The sequence below is a fragment of the Oryctolagus cuniculus genome, chromosome 10, assembly GCF_964237555.1.
Source record: "Oryctolagus cuniculus chromosome 10, mOryCun1.1, whole genome shotgun sequence".
Classification (NCBI taxonomy): Eukaryota; Metazoa; Chordata; class Mammalia; order Lagomorpha; family Leporidae; genus Oryctolagus; species Oryctolagus cuniculus.
The window spans coordinates 110,761,568-110,781,413 of NC_091441.1; the positions used below are offsets into that span (position 1 = coordinate 110,761,568).

A 19,846-nucleotide genomic window follows, 5' to 3' on the forward strand; every position below is an offset into this window, starting at 1 on the left:
TCACGAAAATAACTATAAGGATTTATTAGAAAACATGAGGGGAGGGGAGTGCAGAGGGCTCCTTCAGAGCAACCCCAGGGAAAGTTTTGATAATTTAAAATGAAATGCTTTCCACGCTGAACTGGTAACACTGCGAGCACACGTGGGTGGGGACAGGCTGCGCTCCTGCCCACAGGCCCTGCCCAGGCCAGGGAAGGCCTGGGAGCCTCGGCTTGGAGAGTGCCGTGGCCACGTCACTTCATGTACTTGTCCTGCTGGTCAGCCAGGATTTTGGCCGAGGACTTAGCGTCATAGAAGAGCTCACTGATCTCCTCGACGTGCTCCTTCTCGATGCTGTCCTTCCCATTGATTTTGGCCAGTAAGTTGGCCGGGGTCAGCAGCTGCACTGAGTACCTGGACGGACACAGGAGCGACAGGAGTGACACTGGGGCCACAGAAAGGAGCCCCTCCCCCCATCAGCAGGCAGCACGGACCCTAGGCTTGTACTATTTGTCATGGACACAGCAGACAGAGAGCTGCAGTCACGGCCCACGAGAGGGGCCAGAAACCACCAACGTGGCATGTGCGACTCTCCACCTCTTTCTCACCATCTACAAGTTCTGAGAGGAGGTAACTCCACTGCCATCTGAGAGGGACTACAAACTCAGATGTATACAGGTGCCCGGCAGGTAATGCCAAGTACCAATGGGGTATTTAACATGGCAGGGAAATTACCACACAGCCAAGTGGAAGTATGTGCCCCACCCAAGGCCCGAAAATTCAGTGATCGTCGGTGAAAGCTGCCTGCCTCGGGCCTGCCCTCTGTCCGTCTCCTCCACCAAGGGGACTGGTACAGGATCTCCCGAAGGGGATTTCAGCTGTCGCTGCAGCTTGCTTAGAGCTGCCATCCAGATACTCTGCACTCCAACTGCAGGGCCCCGAAGAAGGGACAGGCACAGCGGGACAAGCAGATTCAGCCCGACCCTGGGAAGGCCCCAGCACTGCCAGGGCTGCTGGCTCACCTCAGAGTGGTCTTGGTACCGATCTCCCCCAGGTGGTTCAGTGCCTCCTCACTGATGTTGATTCCCTCTGTCTGGGCTCGGATTTTAATGATCTTTTATGAGAGAAAGAAACCATACCAACAGTGAGCAACCTCAAGTGTCCAGTGACCAACCTCAGGTGTCCAATGATAAAGTGCTTCAATAACAACCTTGATGGGTGTTTCTCATCCTGCAGGCCCCATACTGCCGGCCTTGCCCACCCCCGCCCCCACCAGGCAGCATGTAACACACCACAGCCTGCACGCAAGGCGCCCTGGCAGGGCGTTGTGTCCTTCCAGAGGATGGCTCCTGCCTGCCCCCGCCATCTCTGCGCTGTCCCAGCAGACAGCCCAGGCCTCTTCCAAACTGCCCTGGGCTCCCTCAAGGGCTCCACCTTCCTCCCCAGCTTGGGCACCACTACCTACGAGCACTCAGGCGAGAAGAGACACTTCTTATTTGCTTGATAAATACACTGGTTAAATAAATCAAAAAAGTTACTTTTAAGATTTACCAGGCCTCATAACATCACCAGGAGATATCTAATCTATCAAGAAGAAGCTGACGCGTGTTGCAGCGGAAGATCTGGGTGAAGTCGGAGGAGGAAGCAGGCTAGCGGCGGGGACAATGTGACACAGTGGCACCGGGATCCTGCAGGCGCACCAGCGCTGAGTGATAAGGGGCAGCAGGATAATGATGTTGTGTGTTGTGCAGCTGAGATAACTCGAGGACTTCGAGCCTCATATAATACAGGAATTTTTCACTTTGGCAGCTTCGTAAACAAGATATCAAGAAGCCCTTGTTTAAATTAAAGCCATAAAAACACCCCCAGGGTAGAGGCACAGGAACTGGAAAGACTGAGTCTCAGCTACTGTCCTGGAGGAGGGGAAGGAGAGGCAGAGGTTCACCGGGGCAGTCCTGATCGAGGCTGGCCTGTCGTCTCCAGGCTGGGACCCCAAGGCAGGACGGGCATTCTGTCGTCATCTGTGAGGACCCTGGCCAGGGCCAGCCTCGCCTGTGGGTCACAGATGGGAAAGGTCCTATCAAGCCCAGCAGGCCTGATGGGGTGAAGTGAGTGGACAGGCCAGATGCCACCCAGGGAGGCAGTCCCTGCACTCCACCCCCACAGCCATAAGGTGCTGCTAGCAATGTCTTCCCTTCTGTCAAAACAGGCTGGGAGCTTAGATTTCTGTGTCAAGTGTCCTGCTTTCTAAATATTGGCAACTTGTTCACACATTTCATAAACAGTGCACAGGCCACGGCAACTCCTCAGTAGGAGGCCAGGGTGTGAGCTCTGCTGGAAGAATCGTAGCTGGATGGAAGGGGCTGCACTGCCTGAAGTCCAAAGCCAGAAGCAGCTACAGTGAGGTGACTGCTGCCCCCGCCCCGGGAACACAGCTTCCATGTAAAAGGGCTTCTTGCTGACGCCCGCAGACTGAGGAACGCTCCAGGGGCCGCCAAGCACCTCTTCTGGGGAACTGCTGAAACCCCGGAGATGCAGACCCTGAGCCCGGAGCCTGGCCAGACCAGAGAGGCGGCCTAGAGTCTTCCCTGGAGTGGGCTGCACGGAACCCGAGGCTCAGCTTTGGGACATCAGGGACACTGCTCGCTCGCTCGCTCTCTCTCTCTCTCTAGAGCAGGCCAGAGCAATCACAGGAGCGCTGTCTCAGACTGCTGGAAAATGGACAGCTCATAAATGAGATCTTTAATCATTTAATAACCTTCAGGGATAGTTTATGAGAGTGTCGGCATTGGTGGCAGAGTCCACAAGTTACTCTGAGTTCGTTTGTTTAAAACCCTACCCCAGGCTGCAGTCAAAATGTCGAGGTTATCCCTTGGCCAGCAAGAACAAAGTCCTGCGAGTCCCAGTAGTCAGTCCGTCCTCTGCTAAGCCAAGGGAAAACCCAAGAGGAGGCTGTCCTGGATGGGCCAAGATGGAGTCAGCGGAGCTGGCTGCCATTGGAGCTACTGTGCAGAACATTCCAGGAGAACTCACTGAAGGCGCTGGAGTCAAATGGGGGCAGCCAGGGTCACCTGGCTGCAAGTGTGGGTTCCACGCTCTTTCTCTCTGCAGGATCATGGAACCCTCGTTCCTTGAGCCTCCAGCTGTGGTTACTGCAAAGCTGTTGTGAAGGACTCCAGAGGGTGTCCGTGAAGCACACAAAGCTTTCAGTGCAGTGGAAGGGATGGTGAGCGGTGCGCTCCTGCCACTCTCACACAGTCCCACGACAGTCTCTCAAAGGAACAGAGGAGCGGCAGAGGCCCAGAGAAGTGCACCAAACTACCCCAGCCATTCAGCAGGCAAACGGAAGTCAACAAGTGTTCCAAGGGTACCTGGCCCTGGCCACAGCCACGTTGCCTTTCATGGGTGTTTTGGTCCCAGATAGTAGATGCCTCATGGTAGCAATAAGGATGGGGACGGTTTCCAATAACCACTTGGAGCCCTTTGTTTTGCTTCTGCTTCTATTCCATGAATGTCTTGGCTTCAGTCTGGCATTCAACCAACAGCAGGTGACCCTCAGCCATCAGTACCATGTCCTAAATCATATATGCAATTGTTGTGATGAACTATAACTGCTTCGGTATTCTGTCCATGCTGACTCACTCGTTGTATGCACGGCCCTTTTGGGTGCTGTCCTAAGAATGCTGGCAGGCCCAGGTGAGGGCTAGACTCAGGAGAGGCCCTGACAGCTTCAAAGGGAAGATTCTACTCACAAACTACCCAAAGGAAGCTACACCCATTTGAGATATTTCTAGGAGGAGAGAGGTTTGTGTTTAGCATAGTCTTAGAATCAGATGGCCTACTGGCCAGCTTTGAGGTGTAGTATGCTAAGCCTCTACCTGAAGTGCGGCATCCCATATGGGTGCCAGTTTGTGTCCTGGATGCTCTCTTCTAATCCAGCTCTCTGCTATGGCCTGCTAACATCTAGCAGAAGATGGTCCAAGTGCTTGGGCCCCTGCACCCACATGAGAGACCTGGAAGAAGCTCCAGGCTCCTGGCTTCAGATTGGCCCAGCTCCAGCCATTGTAGCCATTTGGGGAATAACCAGAGGATGGAAGACCTCTCTCTCTCTCTCTCTCTCTGTAACTCTACCTCAAATAAATAATCTTTAAAAAAAAAAAAAAGTCAGTCTGGATTCCAGCCTGTCCTGTCACCCACTAGCTAGTGACTAGCATGATAAGCTTGGGCAAATCAGCGAGCCTAAGTCTCAGTATCCTCCAAGAGTGAAGATGGTAAAAGTTCTCCCACCTTCCAGGTTCCGAGAGATCAAATGCAATCACACCAGCAGGCATGCCCATGGGCTCGGCACCAGCATTGTGCCCATCAAGAATGCTGTGCTCTGCGAGCAGGGAGGGTGCAGGCAGAGTGCACCCACGCATCGGCATGGCCCTGGCTCATAAACGGCCCCAGGAAGACACCACCTCGCGGCAAGGGCAGGCAGAGCAAAGGGCACAGCACATCCACCACAACAGGACGGCAAACCAGGGCCTGGCCCACCACTGAGCGGATGCCCTGGACTCCACAGGGCACAGCCTCGTCTGCATCCTGGACTTGCCGCTCACTGACCCTGCCATAAAAATTAAACTAGGCAGTGATGGTAACAACTACCTGGAAACAGAGGCAGGGGACTAGCAATGGTAAGTGCAGAGTGCTAGGAAATGCTCATGCGCAGTTGGCGCACAAGCTCCAAGTCAAGCAAGAAGCCAATCCCTGCAGGATATCTGGGACTGTGCCCTTGGGATTGGCCCAGCCTCATACACGCCACTCTTCCTTCCAGCCAAGCCTCACGCCATTGCTCCTGTGGACCTCTGCAGGCACCACGTGGCAGGCCCTGAGCTGGCTGCTTGCAGGTGTACTTCACGGAAGCCTCCAGAGCCCACTTCATTAGTTCTACCTCCAGGTGCTCTTCTCAGCTGTGTGACATCACTCCCCATCACTGCTGTGGACTTGGTAGCAGTCCTCACCAACTCTGCAGCAAAGCCACAGGCCAAAGTCCCCAAGAGGCCAGCACTACTTGCACTGCTCACAGCACACAGGCTCTGGTAGGCCGCAAGTGCTGGTCCCTGCAGGCCAGGGAGCTGTGTTCACACTCCCCCAGGGCAGGGAGCTGTGTTCACACTCCCCCAGGGCTGGCCTGCTGGTGGTTCTGCAGGCCCAAGCGCCTCACCTTATCCCCTGAGCAGAAAAAGCAACAGGCAGGGTCTGCCCTGGGTACCAAAAGGCTTTCATTTTCATGAAATGACATTTATTTCCGCCTCTTTTTAAGCCTGATGGCCTCCCTAATGGTGTCATCGAGTCCACTTTCTCATTATCCTGTTCCTAAAGCTTACTGCGCGAACTTGTAGAAGGGGAAACAACCATGACACAGGGAGCTGATGCTGGGACACTTGAAGCAACACCTGCGCAGCTCAACTCCTCTTTCAGACTCAGGAGCCCCAGGATTTGCCCAGGGCCAGCTGCTAAGCAGTGGGGTGGTCCAGTCCATGGGATCTGCCTACAAGGCCCTCGGTGAACCCAGCAACAACGGGAGAAGGGAGCGGGAGGGAGGGGAGGCTCACCTGCTTCATCTCCTGCGGGGTGTACAGCATGGTGCGGATGATCATCACTCGGTCCAGCAGGTCGAGAGGGATGCCGTGAGGAGAGGTAATGTCCTCGGTGCCTCTGCAACAGCCAACACCAACGCCATCACTCAGCTTCGCTCAGACGGAAAAGAGGACAGGGACACGCAGGCCACGGCACTCACAACCACAGAGCAGTTAGTGTCCTCAGAGAACACAGCACGAACACTCAGGCGGCCTCACAGAACAACCTACCTGGGGCAGGCATTTGCCCTAGCAGTTACGCTGCCGGCTGGGCCACCACATCCTGTATCCGAGTGCCTGTGCTCCCGTCCTGGCTCCACTCCCAACCCCAGCTTCCTGCTAATGCACACCCTGGGAGGCAGCAAGTGATGACGCAGGTAGCTGAGTCCCTGCCACTAATGTCACATAATCTGGATTGAGTGCCCAGCCCTGGTTTTGGCCCAGCCCCAGTCATTATGGACATCTGAGGAATAAGCCAGCAGACGGGAGCTTTGTGCGTCTCAAATAAACACATAACCAATTTCATTCTTAGTAATTATCAATACCATGTGAAACCTCAGAGAAAAAAAGGTTACGTGAAATCAAACTAAAAAACAATCTAGATATCTGTCAAACTTTGATATACACATTTCTATGCATTATACAAATGTTCACTTTTTTTGCTTTTATTCATGTTATTTATCTTAATGTTTGACATTTACTTAAAATGTACCAAATATTCTAAATTAATCCAAACTACTGCGCATTCAGTGAGTTTTCAACTGTTGCTGTTACTATTCCTCATGTTTCTATAATCTATGCAGTCATGAACATTCCCTCAGCAACTAGTGGAGTGCCTTCTTCAATGACTACCTATTTGAGTGAACGTCCTAATTTACACAGCTATACTAGGATGATCTAATCTCACAGCACCACAAATTCTCAAATATTTTGCTATTTTTTTATTTTTTTAAAATTTATTTGACATGTAGAGTTAGACAGTGAGAGAGACAGAGAGAAAGATCTTCCTTCCATTGGTTCACCCCCAATGGCCGCTGCGGCCGGCGCTGCGCCAATCCAAAGCCAGGAGCCAGGTGCCTCTTCCTGGTCTCCCATGCGAGTGCAGGGGCCCAAGCACTTGGGCCATCCTCCACTGCCCTCCCAGGCCACAGCAGAGAGCTGGACTGCAAGAGCAGCAACCAGGACTAGAACCCAGCACCCATAGGGGATGCCAGCGCTGGAGGCGGAGGGCTAATCAAATAAGCTATGGCGCCAGCCCATTATTTTGCCATTCTAATTGTTTAGAAAAATACAGAAAGGTAACATGCTCGAATCTGCATTCCTCTGATTACTAATGAGGCATCTGAATGCTTTCTCACATATCCTTTATTTTACTTCTCCTTGAAAGCTGTTCAGTCTCATCTTCTGCTTATTTTTCTCCAGAACTCTTAGCCAAGTCACAGGACAAACAGCAAAGGAGCGGAGCCTTGCCAACCCACCTGACACCAAGCACCAAATGCCTGAAGGACGGGTGCTGGGCTGCCACTGGTGGCGCACAGACCAGGGTGCAGTGACAGTGAGGAACGCCCAGCGTGCTGTGCACTCCCACCTTAGCTTTTGGGAATCACAGGGGCAAGAGATCTGTCAGGGTCATTTCTGGCATTCCTAAACTTACTCAAGATGCAGAGCCTTGGGCACAGCTAATCACAACAACAAGGCAAACCACTGGACTTCGTTGCTAATGTCACAAGATTTGGTTCCAAATGCAAGTAACATTCTAAAAATGTAACTTTAGTAAAAACAAACAAAAAAACACCCCTGTTGAAATCCTATTCTGAGCTGAAATATAAATGTACATTAGTACAAAATGCTAATAAAATACATAATAGGCAAAGCATGAACCTTGACAACATGCTAAGTAACTAGACTTAAAAGGCCAGACGCTATTTGATTCTACTACAGGAATATCTATGGTTGGCAAATCCAGACACAGGCAGCAGACCAGAAGTTACCAGGATCTAGAGAAGAGGGAGATGGAAGTTAACGCTTATCGGTCACAGAGTTTCTGGTTGTGAGGAGACGAAAAAATTTTGGAAATGGAGATGACAGCTGTACAACATTGCAAATGTAATTAATGCCAATGAATTGTATACTTAAAAATGGTTAAATATCACATTTTATGTTATACTCATTTTACCACAATATAAGTTCTTTAAAAATGCTATGTTGATCAATCATTGGTACATGTAACATAAAATAAAAGTTTAGATCTTTCAAAATAAATAGGGATTAAGTCAATGTCTATAATGCTGGCATCCCATATGGGCGCTAGTTCAAATCCTAGATACTCCACTTCCGATCCAGCTTAATGCCAATGCCCCTGGGGAAGGAGCAGACGATAGCCCAAGTATTTAGGCCCCTGCACCCACATGGAAGACTCAGAAGGAGTACCAGGCTCTTGGCTTTGGCCATTAGGGAGTGAAACAGCACATGAAAGATATCTCTCCCCCTCTCTCTCTAACTCTACCTTTCAAATAATAAATATACCTTAAAAAAAAAAATAGGAAACCATGCTAACAGTAAGTACAAATATAAAGTTAACTTTACTAATCCAGCAGTAAACATTTTTAAAAATATTAACAAGGAAGAATTATAAAGATTAAATTCTACCACTCCAAATACCAGTATTTGGTATGCTTACAAGCTTCATGTTAAACAAAATCACCTTTAAAAAGTACATTAATCCTTTAGTTACTTGATTCCACTCAGGCTGTAAGTTTTTTCTTTTTTTAAGACTTATTGGGAATTCAGAAGAAATCTTAAAATCTCTATTTTGTCATATTAAAATATCCCAAGGACAAAAACATCCAAAATCCTACAACACTATAATAAATCATCTTCACTTGAGACATGATAAAAAATATAAAAAATTTAACAACAAAAGAGTTAGGGAAAATGAAGTAGTCTACCTCAAGAACAGGTTTCGGGCTGGCTCTATGGCATAGCAGGTAAAGCCACTGCCTGCAGTGCCAGCATCCCATACAGGCATCGGTTCTAGTCCCAGCTGCTCTACTTCCAAACCAGCTCTCTGCTATGGCCTGGGGAAGCAGTGGAAGACGGCCGAAGTCCTTGGGGCCCTGCACCCACGTGGGAGAACTGGAAGAAGCTTCTGGCTCTTGGCTTCGGATCAGCCCAGCTCTGGCCTGTTGTGGCCATTTTGGGAGTGAACCAGCAGATGGAAGAGTTCTCTCTCTCTCTGTCTCTCTCTGTAACTCTGCCTTTCAAATAAATAAATAAATCTTAAAAAAAAAAACGATTTTATAGGAATACATTAAGAAAATTTCTTATAGTTTTGAATCCATAAAACCAAGAATTTACCAAAAAAGTCTACTAGAAGGCTACTGAGGACTGCTATGCATTTTCAGAAATCAAGAAAAATTTGGGGTAGACAGGTGTTACAGCACAGTGGGTTAAGCCACTGCTTGTAGCATCTAAATCCCACACCAAAATGCCTGACCCGAGCATGGGCTACTCAGCTTCTGATCCATCTTCCTGCTGATGCATCCTGGGAGGCAGCAGATGACAGCTCATGTGCCTGGGCCCCTGCCACCCACGTGGAAGACCTGGATGGAGTTCCAGGCTCCTGGCTTTAGCCTGTCCACTTTGGGCACTTGGACAGTGAACCAGCAGAGGAAAGATCTCTGTCTCTGTCTTTGTCTCTCTATCGCTCTGTTTTTCAAGTAGATGAAAATAAATAAACAAACAATTAGAAGAGGGGCTGGTGTTGTGGTATAGTAGGTAAAGCCCCTCTATGATACCAGCATTCCATAAGGGCGCCAATTCGTGTCCAGGCTGCTCCACTTCTGATCCAGTTCCCTGCTCAAGGCCTGAGAAAAGCAGCAGAGGATGGCCCAAGTGTTTGGACCCCTGCTAACTATGGGGGAGATCTTGATGAAGCTCTTGGCTCCTGGCTTCAGCCTGGCCCAGTCCTGGCCGTTGCAATCATCTGGGAGGTGAACCAGCAGATGGAAGATCTCTCTTCCCTCCCTCCCCCATCTCTCCGTCTCTCTCTATAACCGTGACTTTCAAAATAAATAAATAAATAAATCTTTTTTTTTTTTTTTTTTTTTTTTTTTTTTTTTTTTAAACAGGCAGAGTGGACAGTGAAAGAGAGAGACAGAGAGAAAGGTCTTCCTTTTTGCCGTTGGTTCACCCTCCAATGGCCGCCACGGCCGGCGCGCTGCAGCCGGCGCATCGCGCTGATCCGAAGCCAGGAGCCAGATGCTTCTGGTCTCCCATGTGGGTGCAGGGCCCAAGGACTTGGGCCATCCTCCACTGTAATCCCTGGCCACAGCAGAGAGCTGGCCTGGAAGAGGGGCAAACAGGACAGAATCCAGAGCCCCGACCGGGACTAGAACCCGGTGTGCCGGCACCACAAGGCGGAGGATTAGCCTATTGAGCCGTGGCGCCGGCCTAAATCTTTAAAAATAAAAGAAGAAGAGGAAGAAGATAAAAGCCCAGGACCAGAAGGCTTCACTGCTGAATTCTACCAGACATTTAAAGAACTAACTCCAACTCTTCTCAAGCTATTCAAAACAATTGAAAGAAAGGGAATCCTCCCAAACTCCTTCTATGAAGCCAGCATCACCTTAACTCCTAAACCTAAAAAAAAATACAACAGAGAAAGAGAACTGATGAACATAGACTCAAAAATCCTCAACAAAATTCTAGCCAATCGAATCCATCAGAAGGATCACTTACCCGGACCAAGTGGGATTTATCCCTGGTATGCAGGGATGGTTCAACATTCACAAATCAATGTGATACATCACATTAACAAACTGAAGAACAAAACCATATGATTATTTCAATAGATGCAGAGAAGCATTTGATAAAATACAACACCCTTCCATGATGAAAACTCTAAGCAAACTGGGTACAGAAGGAACATTCCTCAAAACAATCAAGACAATTTATGACAAACCCACGGCCAGCATCCTATTGAATGGGAAAAAGTTGGAAACATTCCCATTAATATCCAGAACTAGACAATGGTCCCCACTCTCACCACTGCTATTCAATACAGTCCTCGAAGTTTTAGCCACAGCCATTAGGCAAGAAAAAGAAATCAAAGGGATACAAATTGGGAAGGAGAAATTCAAACTATCCCAATTGCAGATAACATGATGCTATATATAGGGGGTCCAAAATACTCCACTAACAGGCTATTAGAACTCAAAAAAAAAAGTTTGATAAAGTGGTAGGATATAAAATCAACACACAAAAATTAATAGCCTTTGTATTAACAGACAATGCCATGGCTGAGAAAGAACTTTTAAGATCAATCTCATTCACAATAGCTGCAAAAAAACCCAAATAACTTGGAATAAATTTAACCAAGGACATCAAAGAGCTCTATAATGAGAATTACAAAACATTAAAGAAAGACACAGAATGCACACACAAAAAAAATGGAAAAATCTTCCATGTTCATGGATTGGAAGAATCAATATCATCAAGATGTCCATACTACCGAAAGTAATTTACAGACTCAATGAGATACCATTCAAAATACCAAGGACATTTTTCTCAGATCTAGAAAAAAATGATGCTGAAATTCATATGGAAACAAAGGAGACCCTGAAGAGCTAAAGCAATCTTACACAACAAAAATAAAGCTGGAGGCATCACAACACCAGATTTCAAGATATGCTCCAAGGCAGTTATAATCACAACAGCCTGGTACTGATACAGAAACAGATGAATAGATCAAAAGGAACAGAACAGAAACTCCAGAAATCAACCCATGCATCTACAGCCAAGTTATCTTTGACAAAGGAGCTAAAACCAATCCCTGGAGCAAAGACAGTCTCTTCAACAAACGGTGCTGAGAAATCTGGATGTCCACATGAAGAAGTATGAAGCAGGACCCCTACCTTACACCTTACACAAAAATGCATTCACAATCCATTAAAGACCTCAATCTATAACCCAATACCATCAAATTATCAGAGAACATTTGAAAAACTGTAAGACATTGGCATAGCAAAGAGTTCTTAGAAAAGAGCCCAGAGGCACAGGCAATCAAAGCCAAAATTGACAAATGGGATTACATCAAATTGAGAACTTCTCTACTGCAAAAGAAACATTCAACAAAGTGAAGAGGTAATCAACAGAATGGGAGAAATTATTTGCAAACTATGCAACTGATAAAGGATTAATATCCAGAATATATAAAGAGACTCTAAAAAAAATGAACAACAAAACAAACAACACAGTTAAGAAATGGGCAAAGGACTTAAACAGGCATTTTTCAAAAGAGGAAATCCAAATGGCCAATAGACACATGAAAAAATGCTCAGGATCACTAGCTGTCAGGGAAGTGCAAATCAAAGCCACAATGAGGTTTCACCTCACCCCAGTTAAAATGGCTCACATACAGAAATCAGCAAACACCACATGCTGGCAAGGATGTGGGGAAAAAGGAACCCTAATCCACCGCTGGTGGAAATGTAAACTGGAAAAATCACTGTGGAAGACAGTATAAAGATACATCAGGAATCTGAATATAGACCTACCACATGACCCAGTTATCCCACTCCTGGGAATTTACCCAAGGGAAATGAAATCAGCATATGAAAGAATTATCTCTACTCCCATGTTTATTGCAGCTTAATTCATAATATCTAACATGGAATCAATCCAAATGTCCGTCAACTGAAGACTGGATAAAGAAATTATGGGATATATACACCATAGAATACTACACAGCAGTAAAAAGAAAAAAATGAAATCCTGTCATTTGAAACAAAATGGATGCAACTAGATAAAGTTATTGTTGATAAAATAAGCCAGTCCCAAAAGGACAAATGCCACTTGTTCTTAGTGATCTGTGGTAACTAACACAGCACCTAAAAGGTAATCTATAGAAGAGAAATGGACACTTCGAGATGCAATGACTATGAACAGCCCTTATCTCGACTGGCGAGGAAGTTTTATTTTTTCATATTATTTGCTGAATTCTTTAATTAGTAAAGAGTCAATATTACGTGCATAAAGCTAACTGAAAATAGATCTTAGTAAAAAATAAGAATGAGAACAAGAGAGGGAGGGGGAAGAGTAGGAGAGGGAGTGGGTAGGGTAGGAAGAATCACCATGTTCCTAAAGTTGCATTTATGAAATGAAGTTTTTATGTCTTAAATAAAAGGTTTCTGGGGGAAAAAAAGAATATGGAGAAACTAGAACCCTCAGATGTTGCAGGCGGGAATGTAAAAGGACAAAGCAGCTTTGTAAAACAAACTGCAGTTCCTTGAAAGGTTAAACGCAGTTATCATTTGACCAATCCATTCCTTCCTTAGGTATACATCAAAAAGAAACAGAAAGCTATGTCTGTAGAATACTGAACACAAATTTTCATAGTCATATTACTGTAGCAGCCCAACAACACAAGAACCCAAGCTCCAAGCTCCACAACTGATGAACATGCTACTAAATACTTCATGGAATACTACTCAGCTATGAACGGAAATAATTGTGTGCTACCGCCTGGATGACCTGAAACTGCCATGCTGAGTGAAAGAAGCCAGTCACAAAAGATGTTTACTTGGTGCCACTTACAAAAAATGTTCAGAAAAGGCAAATCTGTAGATAGAAGGCAGATTAACAGTTTCCAGAGGCTGGGGGGAAGGGGCGCTGGTAGGAGGAAATGGGGGATGCTGACTGTTATTGGGTACAGGTTGATGAAAGGTTCTCAAACTGGTTGCAGTGATGGCTACACAACTCTGTGAATACACAAAAAAAAAAATCACTGAAAAATTCCATTAATGTATGAATCATATCTCAATAACACTTTTGTGTATGTGTGTGTTAAAGCACCACTTGGGTGTTCATCATAGGGTTAACCTGTTTCTTTTTCTTCTTCTTCTTCTTTTTTTTTTTTTTTTTTTTTTGACAGGTAGAGTGGACAGTGAGAGAGACAGAAAGGTCTTCCTTCCGTTGGTTCACCCTCCAATGGCCGCTGCGGCCGGTGCACTGCGGCCGGCACACCACGCTGATCTGAAGCTAGGAGCCAGGTACTTATCCTGGTCTCCCATGTGGGTGCAGGACCCAAGCACCTGGGCCATCCTCCACTGCGCTCCCTGGCCACAGCAGAGAGCTGGCCTGGAAGAGGAGCAACCAGACAGAATCTGGCGCCCCAACCGGGACTAGAACCCGGTGTGCCGGCGCCACAGGTGGAGGATTAGCCTATTGAGCCGCGGCACCGGCCCACAAACCTGTTTCTTAACTGTCAAAACTTTAGTACAACACAATGACTTTCAGTGAGAAACTCCTGCAAACTAGAAAACCCTAATACCCAGGAGCTATACCTCAACAGGAAAAGAAAATCTCCCAGTATTAGAGCTACCTCAGTGCAGGCTCTCGGCTAATAGTTAGGGATCCTGAGTCTAAAAGGGAAAGCACTCTTTTTTTTTTTTTTTTTAAGGTTTATTTATTTATTTGAAGCAGAGTTACAGAGAGGCAGAAACAGAGAGGGAGAAAGAGGTCTTCCACCTGCTGTTTCACTCCTGAAGTAGCCACAACTGCCGAAGCTGGGCCGATCCAAAGTCGGAGCCAGGAGCTTCTTCCAGGTCTCCCATGTAGAGTAAGGGGACTAAGGACATGGGCCATCTTCTACTGCTTTCCCAGGCCATAACACAGAGCTGGATTGGAAGTGGAGCGGCTGGGACTTGAACCACTGGCCATATGGGATGCCAACACGGCACGCGGCAGTTTTACTGCTATGCCATAGCGCCGGCCCCCGGAAAGAGGCTTCTTAAGGCAACAAGTTAAGGTGCAGCCAGAGCGGGAGTGCAGCAGAGCCTCATCTCCTGGGACACCCCCAGATGTGTCTTTCCCAGGAGGAGGCCACAGCCTGAAGAAGCCTAGAGGTGGGCCAGCGCTGTGGCATGGCACCCAAAAGCCACCAGCTGTGATGCTGGCATCCCATATGGGTGCTAGTTTTTGTCCCAACTGTTCCACTTCTCATCCAGCTCCCTGCTCATGGCCTGGGAAAGCAACAGAAGATGGCCCAAGTGTTTGGGACCCTGTTGCCCATGTGGGAGACCCGGATGAAGCTCCTGACTCCTGGCTCAGGCTTAGCCTAGCCCTGGCCTTTGTGGCTCCCTAGGGTGTGAACCAGTGGATGAAAGATGAAAGATCTCCCCTCTTTCTCTATAACTCTGACTTTTAAATTAAAAAAAAAAAAGAGGCAAGAGACCTAGAGATGGTCCTCCTGGAACTGTGCCACACCCCACTGTCCACGTGAAAATGCGGCCTGGGGCCAGCGGTGTGGCGTAGCGGGCAAAGCCGCCACATGCAGTGCCAGCATCCCAGATGGATGCCAGTTTGAGTCCAGGCTGCTCCACTTCTGATCCAGCTCTCTGCTATAGCCTGGGAAAGCAGTAAAAGATGGCTCAAGTCCTTGGGCTCCTACACCACGTGGGAGACTGGGAAGAAGCTCCTGACTCCTGGCTCCAGATCGGCTCAGCTCTGACTGTTGCAGCCATCTGGAAAGTGAACCAGCGGATGGAAGACCTGTCACTGTCTCTTTCTCTCTGTCTCTCTCTGCCTTTCTGTAGCTCTGCCTTTCAAATAAATAAATAAATCTTAAAAGAAAAGAAAGAAAGAAAGAAAGAAAGAGAGAGAGAGAGAGAGAGAGAGAGAAAGAAAGAAAGAAAGAAAGAAAGAAAGAAAGAAAGAAAGAAAGAAAGGAAGAAAGGAAGAAAGAAAGAAAGAAAGAAAATAAATGTGACCTGGAGGACTTCAGGACTAGACAAGATCAAAATCGTCGCTAAGGAGACTGCAAAACTCACTGGGTTCTGAGAGATCCCCTGAGACCAACCCTCAGCCACGGGCAATACCAGGCAGTGACATGAGGTCAGCCCCCAGGAGTACAATACTTTAGGCCCTGCCTGGGTGACGACTTCACATTCATCATTTCAGATCTTCCCTTCCCATAATTCTGCAAGATGCTGATATTCCCAGCCACTGACAAGGAGAGTAAGATTCACCCAAGGTCATGAGTTTCCCTATGACTCCAGTGCCTCTAATTCTTCCACGTGGGAACTAGGCTCACGTAAGAATTCATACCCCAGGGCCGGCGCCGCGGCTCACTAGGCTAATCCTCCGCCTTACGGCGCTGGCACACCGGGTTCTAGTCCCAGTCGGGGCGCCGGATTCTGTCCCGGTTGTCCCTCTTTCAGGACAGCTCTCTGCTGTGGCCAGGGAGTGCAGTGGAGGATGGCGCAAGTGCTTGGGCCCTGCACCCCATGGGAGACCAGGAGAAGCACCTGGCTCCTGCCTTCGGTTCAGCGCAGTGTGCCGGCCGCGGCGTGCCGGCTGTGGCGGCCATTGGAGGGGGAACCAACAGCAAAGGAAGGCCTTTCTCTCTGTCTCTCTCTCTCTCACTGTCCACTCTGCCTGTCAAAAAAAAAAAAAAAAAAAAAAAGGAATTCACACCCCAGAAATACAGAGGACATCAAGGTGGGCTCATCAGAAGGCACAATCCACAGAGATCATTTGGACAGAAAGCTGGTGAGATGGCAAGGGTCCAGGAAGGCTAGTTCTTGACCTGGAAAGAGAAATACCACAACAGCTGCATCTTGACAGTTGTCAGTGCCCAAAATCCCCTTGACAGAGACTTGATGCTGGCTCTGCACAAAGCTGCATCCCCACTGACAGCTGAGGGCCACTGGGCAGTGGGGCAAGAAGGCCAGAAGGGCAGAGCCTCAGGGCTCTGGTTCTGGCAGCCACACTGCCCAGCTTGGGGTCTGAGCAGGACACCTCCTACGTGAGACTGGAGATAACTTCGCCTGCCCACCGAGTCATCAGGGTTTCCTGCAATCGATGAGATGTCCAGACAGCTCTGAACAGTTATGACACAGAGGAAGCCTTCCATTGATGTCACTTCCCCTCTCCTTACCACTGCACATGCTAATCAACGTGGCTGGGAGCACAGACTCGAAGTCCAAGTCCAAGCTTCAAGTCCCAGCCTCACGTCTGAGCTGGGCATTCTCTGAACAATGAGAACATCAGGCCCTGCCTCATTATGGTTGGGTGAGAACATCAGTGTGCCTGGGTCACAGAACAGCTCCTTGGTACAGCTGGCTGATATTTTCATCATGGTTACATTGACATTATTATCACCACGATAACACATTTCCACCAGGACTCAGCACCAAAGTCTTCTTTTAGAGCAACCTAGCTTGTGGGGAGCAACTCGGACTAGACTGTTACTGGAATTAAGACTTATTCTATGCATCTGCTCTCCCACAATATGGCGCTGAGAAGGGAGTAACAACTTCTACGCAGCTGCCTCTCGCCAACTTGAGTGATGACCTGCAGGAGCTGATCCTGCTCCTGATTGGAGGAGAGCAGCATACTCGGCGTGTGGGTAGCAGAGTTGGGATTGGTGGAAGAGGACTATAAAGGAGGAGAGAGACAACATGCACCGGGAACATCTATCTGAAGGAACACCTGTGCAGCCCCCTAGAGAGCCGGCCGGCGGTGTGCCGCTCCCCCGCGGAAGTGGAGAAAGTGGCAGGGGGAACCGCCCTTCCACGGAGGTGGAAGGGTCGGTAGCCAACCCGGGAAGAACCAGCAGCAAACCCGGGGAGGGCCGAGCAGACAAAAGAACAGCGCAGGGTCCTGTGTCGTTCCTCCACGAAGAGGGGGAGCAACATAATGGTGCCGTGACTCGGATAGGAAACCTAGGCAGGGTCCTGTGTTGCTCCTCCATGAAGAGGGGGAGCGACACTAGCTCTGGAGGAGTGAGCTGACACTGTCAATCTTCCCTCTACTTGGGCAACAAATCTGCAGAAGCCTGGCACCCCTTGATTAAATCAGCCTGGATACAGCTGGTCAACTCTCCCAGGTTTCAGGCTGACTTTAGCTTTGTGCCCACAGGGCAGGTTCTGAGGTCAAAGTCATCTTCCTGTGCACCTTTCACTGGGTAGGACAGAACCAAGAGACCTTGCTTCTGGGATCAGAAGAGCTGCCAGGCTCGGTTGGCCTGTGCTGGGCTGTTACCATAATGAAGGGAGGAAGCCTGTTGGCAGAGCTCCCCAGCAGGGGGCACCATCTGTCCAGGCTGAGCTGGCACACAGAAACCAGGCCTTTCACAGCCTTGCGAGTCCCCTAAGCCTGAGGTTCTGTGCACAGGGATGCCAAGCTCCCAGGGACAAGGCCCACATGTACGTGATCTCCAGGTGCAGCCCAGGGAGCCATGCTCCTCTCACCCAGAGCTGGACTTCTCTCCAAGACTGAGGGAAGTGCTTGTGATTGTGGCCTTGTCCAGACGGCATCACAAGGATTCGGAGTGGCTCCAGGACGCTGCCCCATGAGCCTGACTCATGCATCCCAACCCTAGCTGCAAGGCAGAACAGCAGCGGAAGTGACTGAGGGATGTCCTGTGGTCACACTGCAGTGCTCCCGGCACCAGAGCACTGCCCACGTGTGCTAGAATCGCGGGGTTTTAGACAACCTAACAGGAGTCTGAGCTGCTCTACTAAGAGCCAACTGAGGTCTTAGAAATGGCCCACCATCACGGGGAGGTGAGTCCTGGCAAATCAGTAGTTTGGGTTCCAAACTCAGTTTGGCTCCAGCTCTCTCATGATACTCACGGACCAGAGGGTCTCTCTGCAATTTCCAGTACTCTGGCTGCTGTGGGCTCTGCTCCAGGCTACTCTGCTCCAGGCTGGAAAACACTCCGCATCGTTCCCCCCTCACTACAGAAACCAGGCTTTAAAATCCAAACAGAAGCAAAAAGAACCAAGAGAGCAATAAACCACCAAGCACCAGGAATGCTGACACTGGGTTTGAGGGATGTTTCCTGGGGTTCACAAGCCTACCAAGTACTGAGGGGAAAAAGGAACCCCAGGAAAGTCCCCCATCCCAGCTCGGGGTCCATCTGCATTCACCTTCCAGGAAGGTTAGCATCCAACCTTCTCAAAGGCAGGCTTAAGGGGCAGGTAGGAGTGAGGAGACATGTGAGCATCCATGTGGCTCACCGAAGGTCAGGGATAGAAAGAAAATGCTGCTTTTTTTTTAAACCAGAAGGACCTGGTTTGTATCCCACCTTTATGAAAAGGAACAAGTCATAATACACCACTCAATTTCTTCAATTGAAAAACCAGCTCGCATGAGGATCTAAGGAGTTAACATAAGTAATGTCACCAAACACACAGTCCGATTGCTATGGTGTAAACATAGTTTGGTTCCTGACCTCCTACAATTTGGTTAGTGCCCAAAGTCTTAGTTAACAGCACTAAGAGGGCTAAAACTGCATTCTGTCATGATGTTTGAACGCAGGGTCTCTGTGAAGCAACTCAATTGGATTAGGTCATTAGGGTGGGGTACCCATGGCCGAAACCTGACGGCTTCTAAGGAGAGATAAAGACATGCACCTTGTGTCTCTTGCCACATGATGCTCTGTACTACCTCCAGACTGCTAACAAGAAAGCCATCACCAGAGGCCAAACCAGTGGTGCCTCCCTGATCTTCAACTAATACCTCTAGAACCATGAACCAGAATTAACATTTTCCCTCAATAAGTTAGGCTGCCCCAGTTATTTTACTTTGGTAACAGAAAGTCGATTAATATACCAACTGGAAGACTAAATGCTAACACCTAACACCTGAGACCAAAGGGAGCGCTCCCAGCCCGTACGAAGGCAGCTGGGACCTCTGGCGATTGCGAGGCTGAAGGCAGGCCTCTGGGCATGTTTTCTCTCCAAAGGAACATGACACCTTCAGTCTCACCCTGGCTCACCCAGGGATGGGTTAGAGACCCTGAGGAATACATGCGCTCAGATGGAAGGTGGGAAAGCTGCATCGTACCTGATGACACAGTTGCCTCGGTTGGATGCGAAGATGACGATGGGGGCGATAGAAGATTCCAGGGCCCGGTGCAGGTACGTGAAGCACTCAATGTCCAGCATGTGAACCTCGTCAACAAACAGAACACCAGGGACCAGCTCCGCAATCCCCTGGTCGATGTACTTGTTCACCACCTTGTTAATCTCCCCTCGAAGTTTGTCTAGGAGATGGCAAGGATGGGCAGGCAAGGTCAGCACCAGCCTGGGAAAGGATGACCCTTTTCTCTGTCTCTGTCTCTCTCTCTCACACACACTCATACACACACACGCACAGGCACATGCACACACAGAATTCAATCCAAATCCAAGCAAGGAGCCTGGTTTTCCTGTTAGCTATGTCACCCCAGGCAGAGC

The 19,846-nt window shown here is 48.6% G+C and overlaps 1 protein-coding gene across 1 annotated transcript in view; it reads right to left on the reverse strand.

The window, feature by feature from the left end:
• The window catches only part of RUVBL1 (RuvB like AAA ATPase 1), a 50,126-nt gene continuing 30,280 nt past the window's right edge, over window positions 1–19,846 (reverse strand). The window contains exons 8-11 of the mRNA XM_002713147.5: window positions 19,455–19,653; window positions 5,577–5,679; window positions 1,002–1,093; window positions 1–393 (exon numbers count right to left, since the gene is read on the reverse strand). Of these exons, the coding sequence (XP_002713193.1) occupies window positions 234–393; window positions 1,002–1,093; window positions 5,577–5,679; window positions 19,455–19,653 (554 nt within the window). The 3' untranslated portion in view covers window positions 1–233. The remainder of the gene's footprint in view (window positions 394–1,001; window positions 1,094–5,576; window positions 5,680–19,454; window positions 19,654–19,846) is intronic.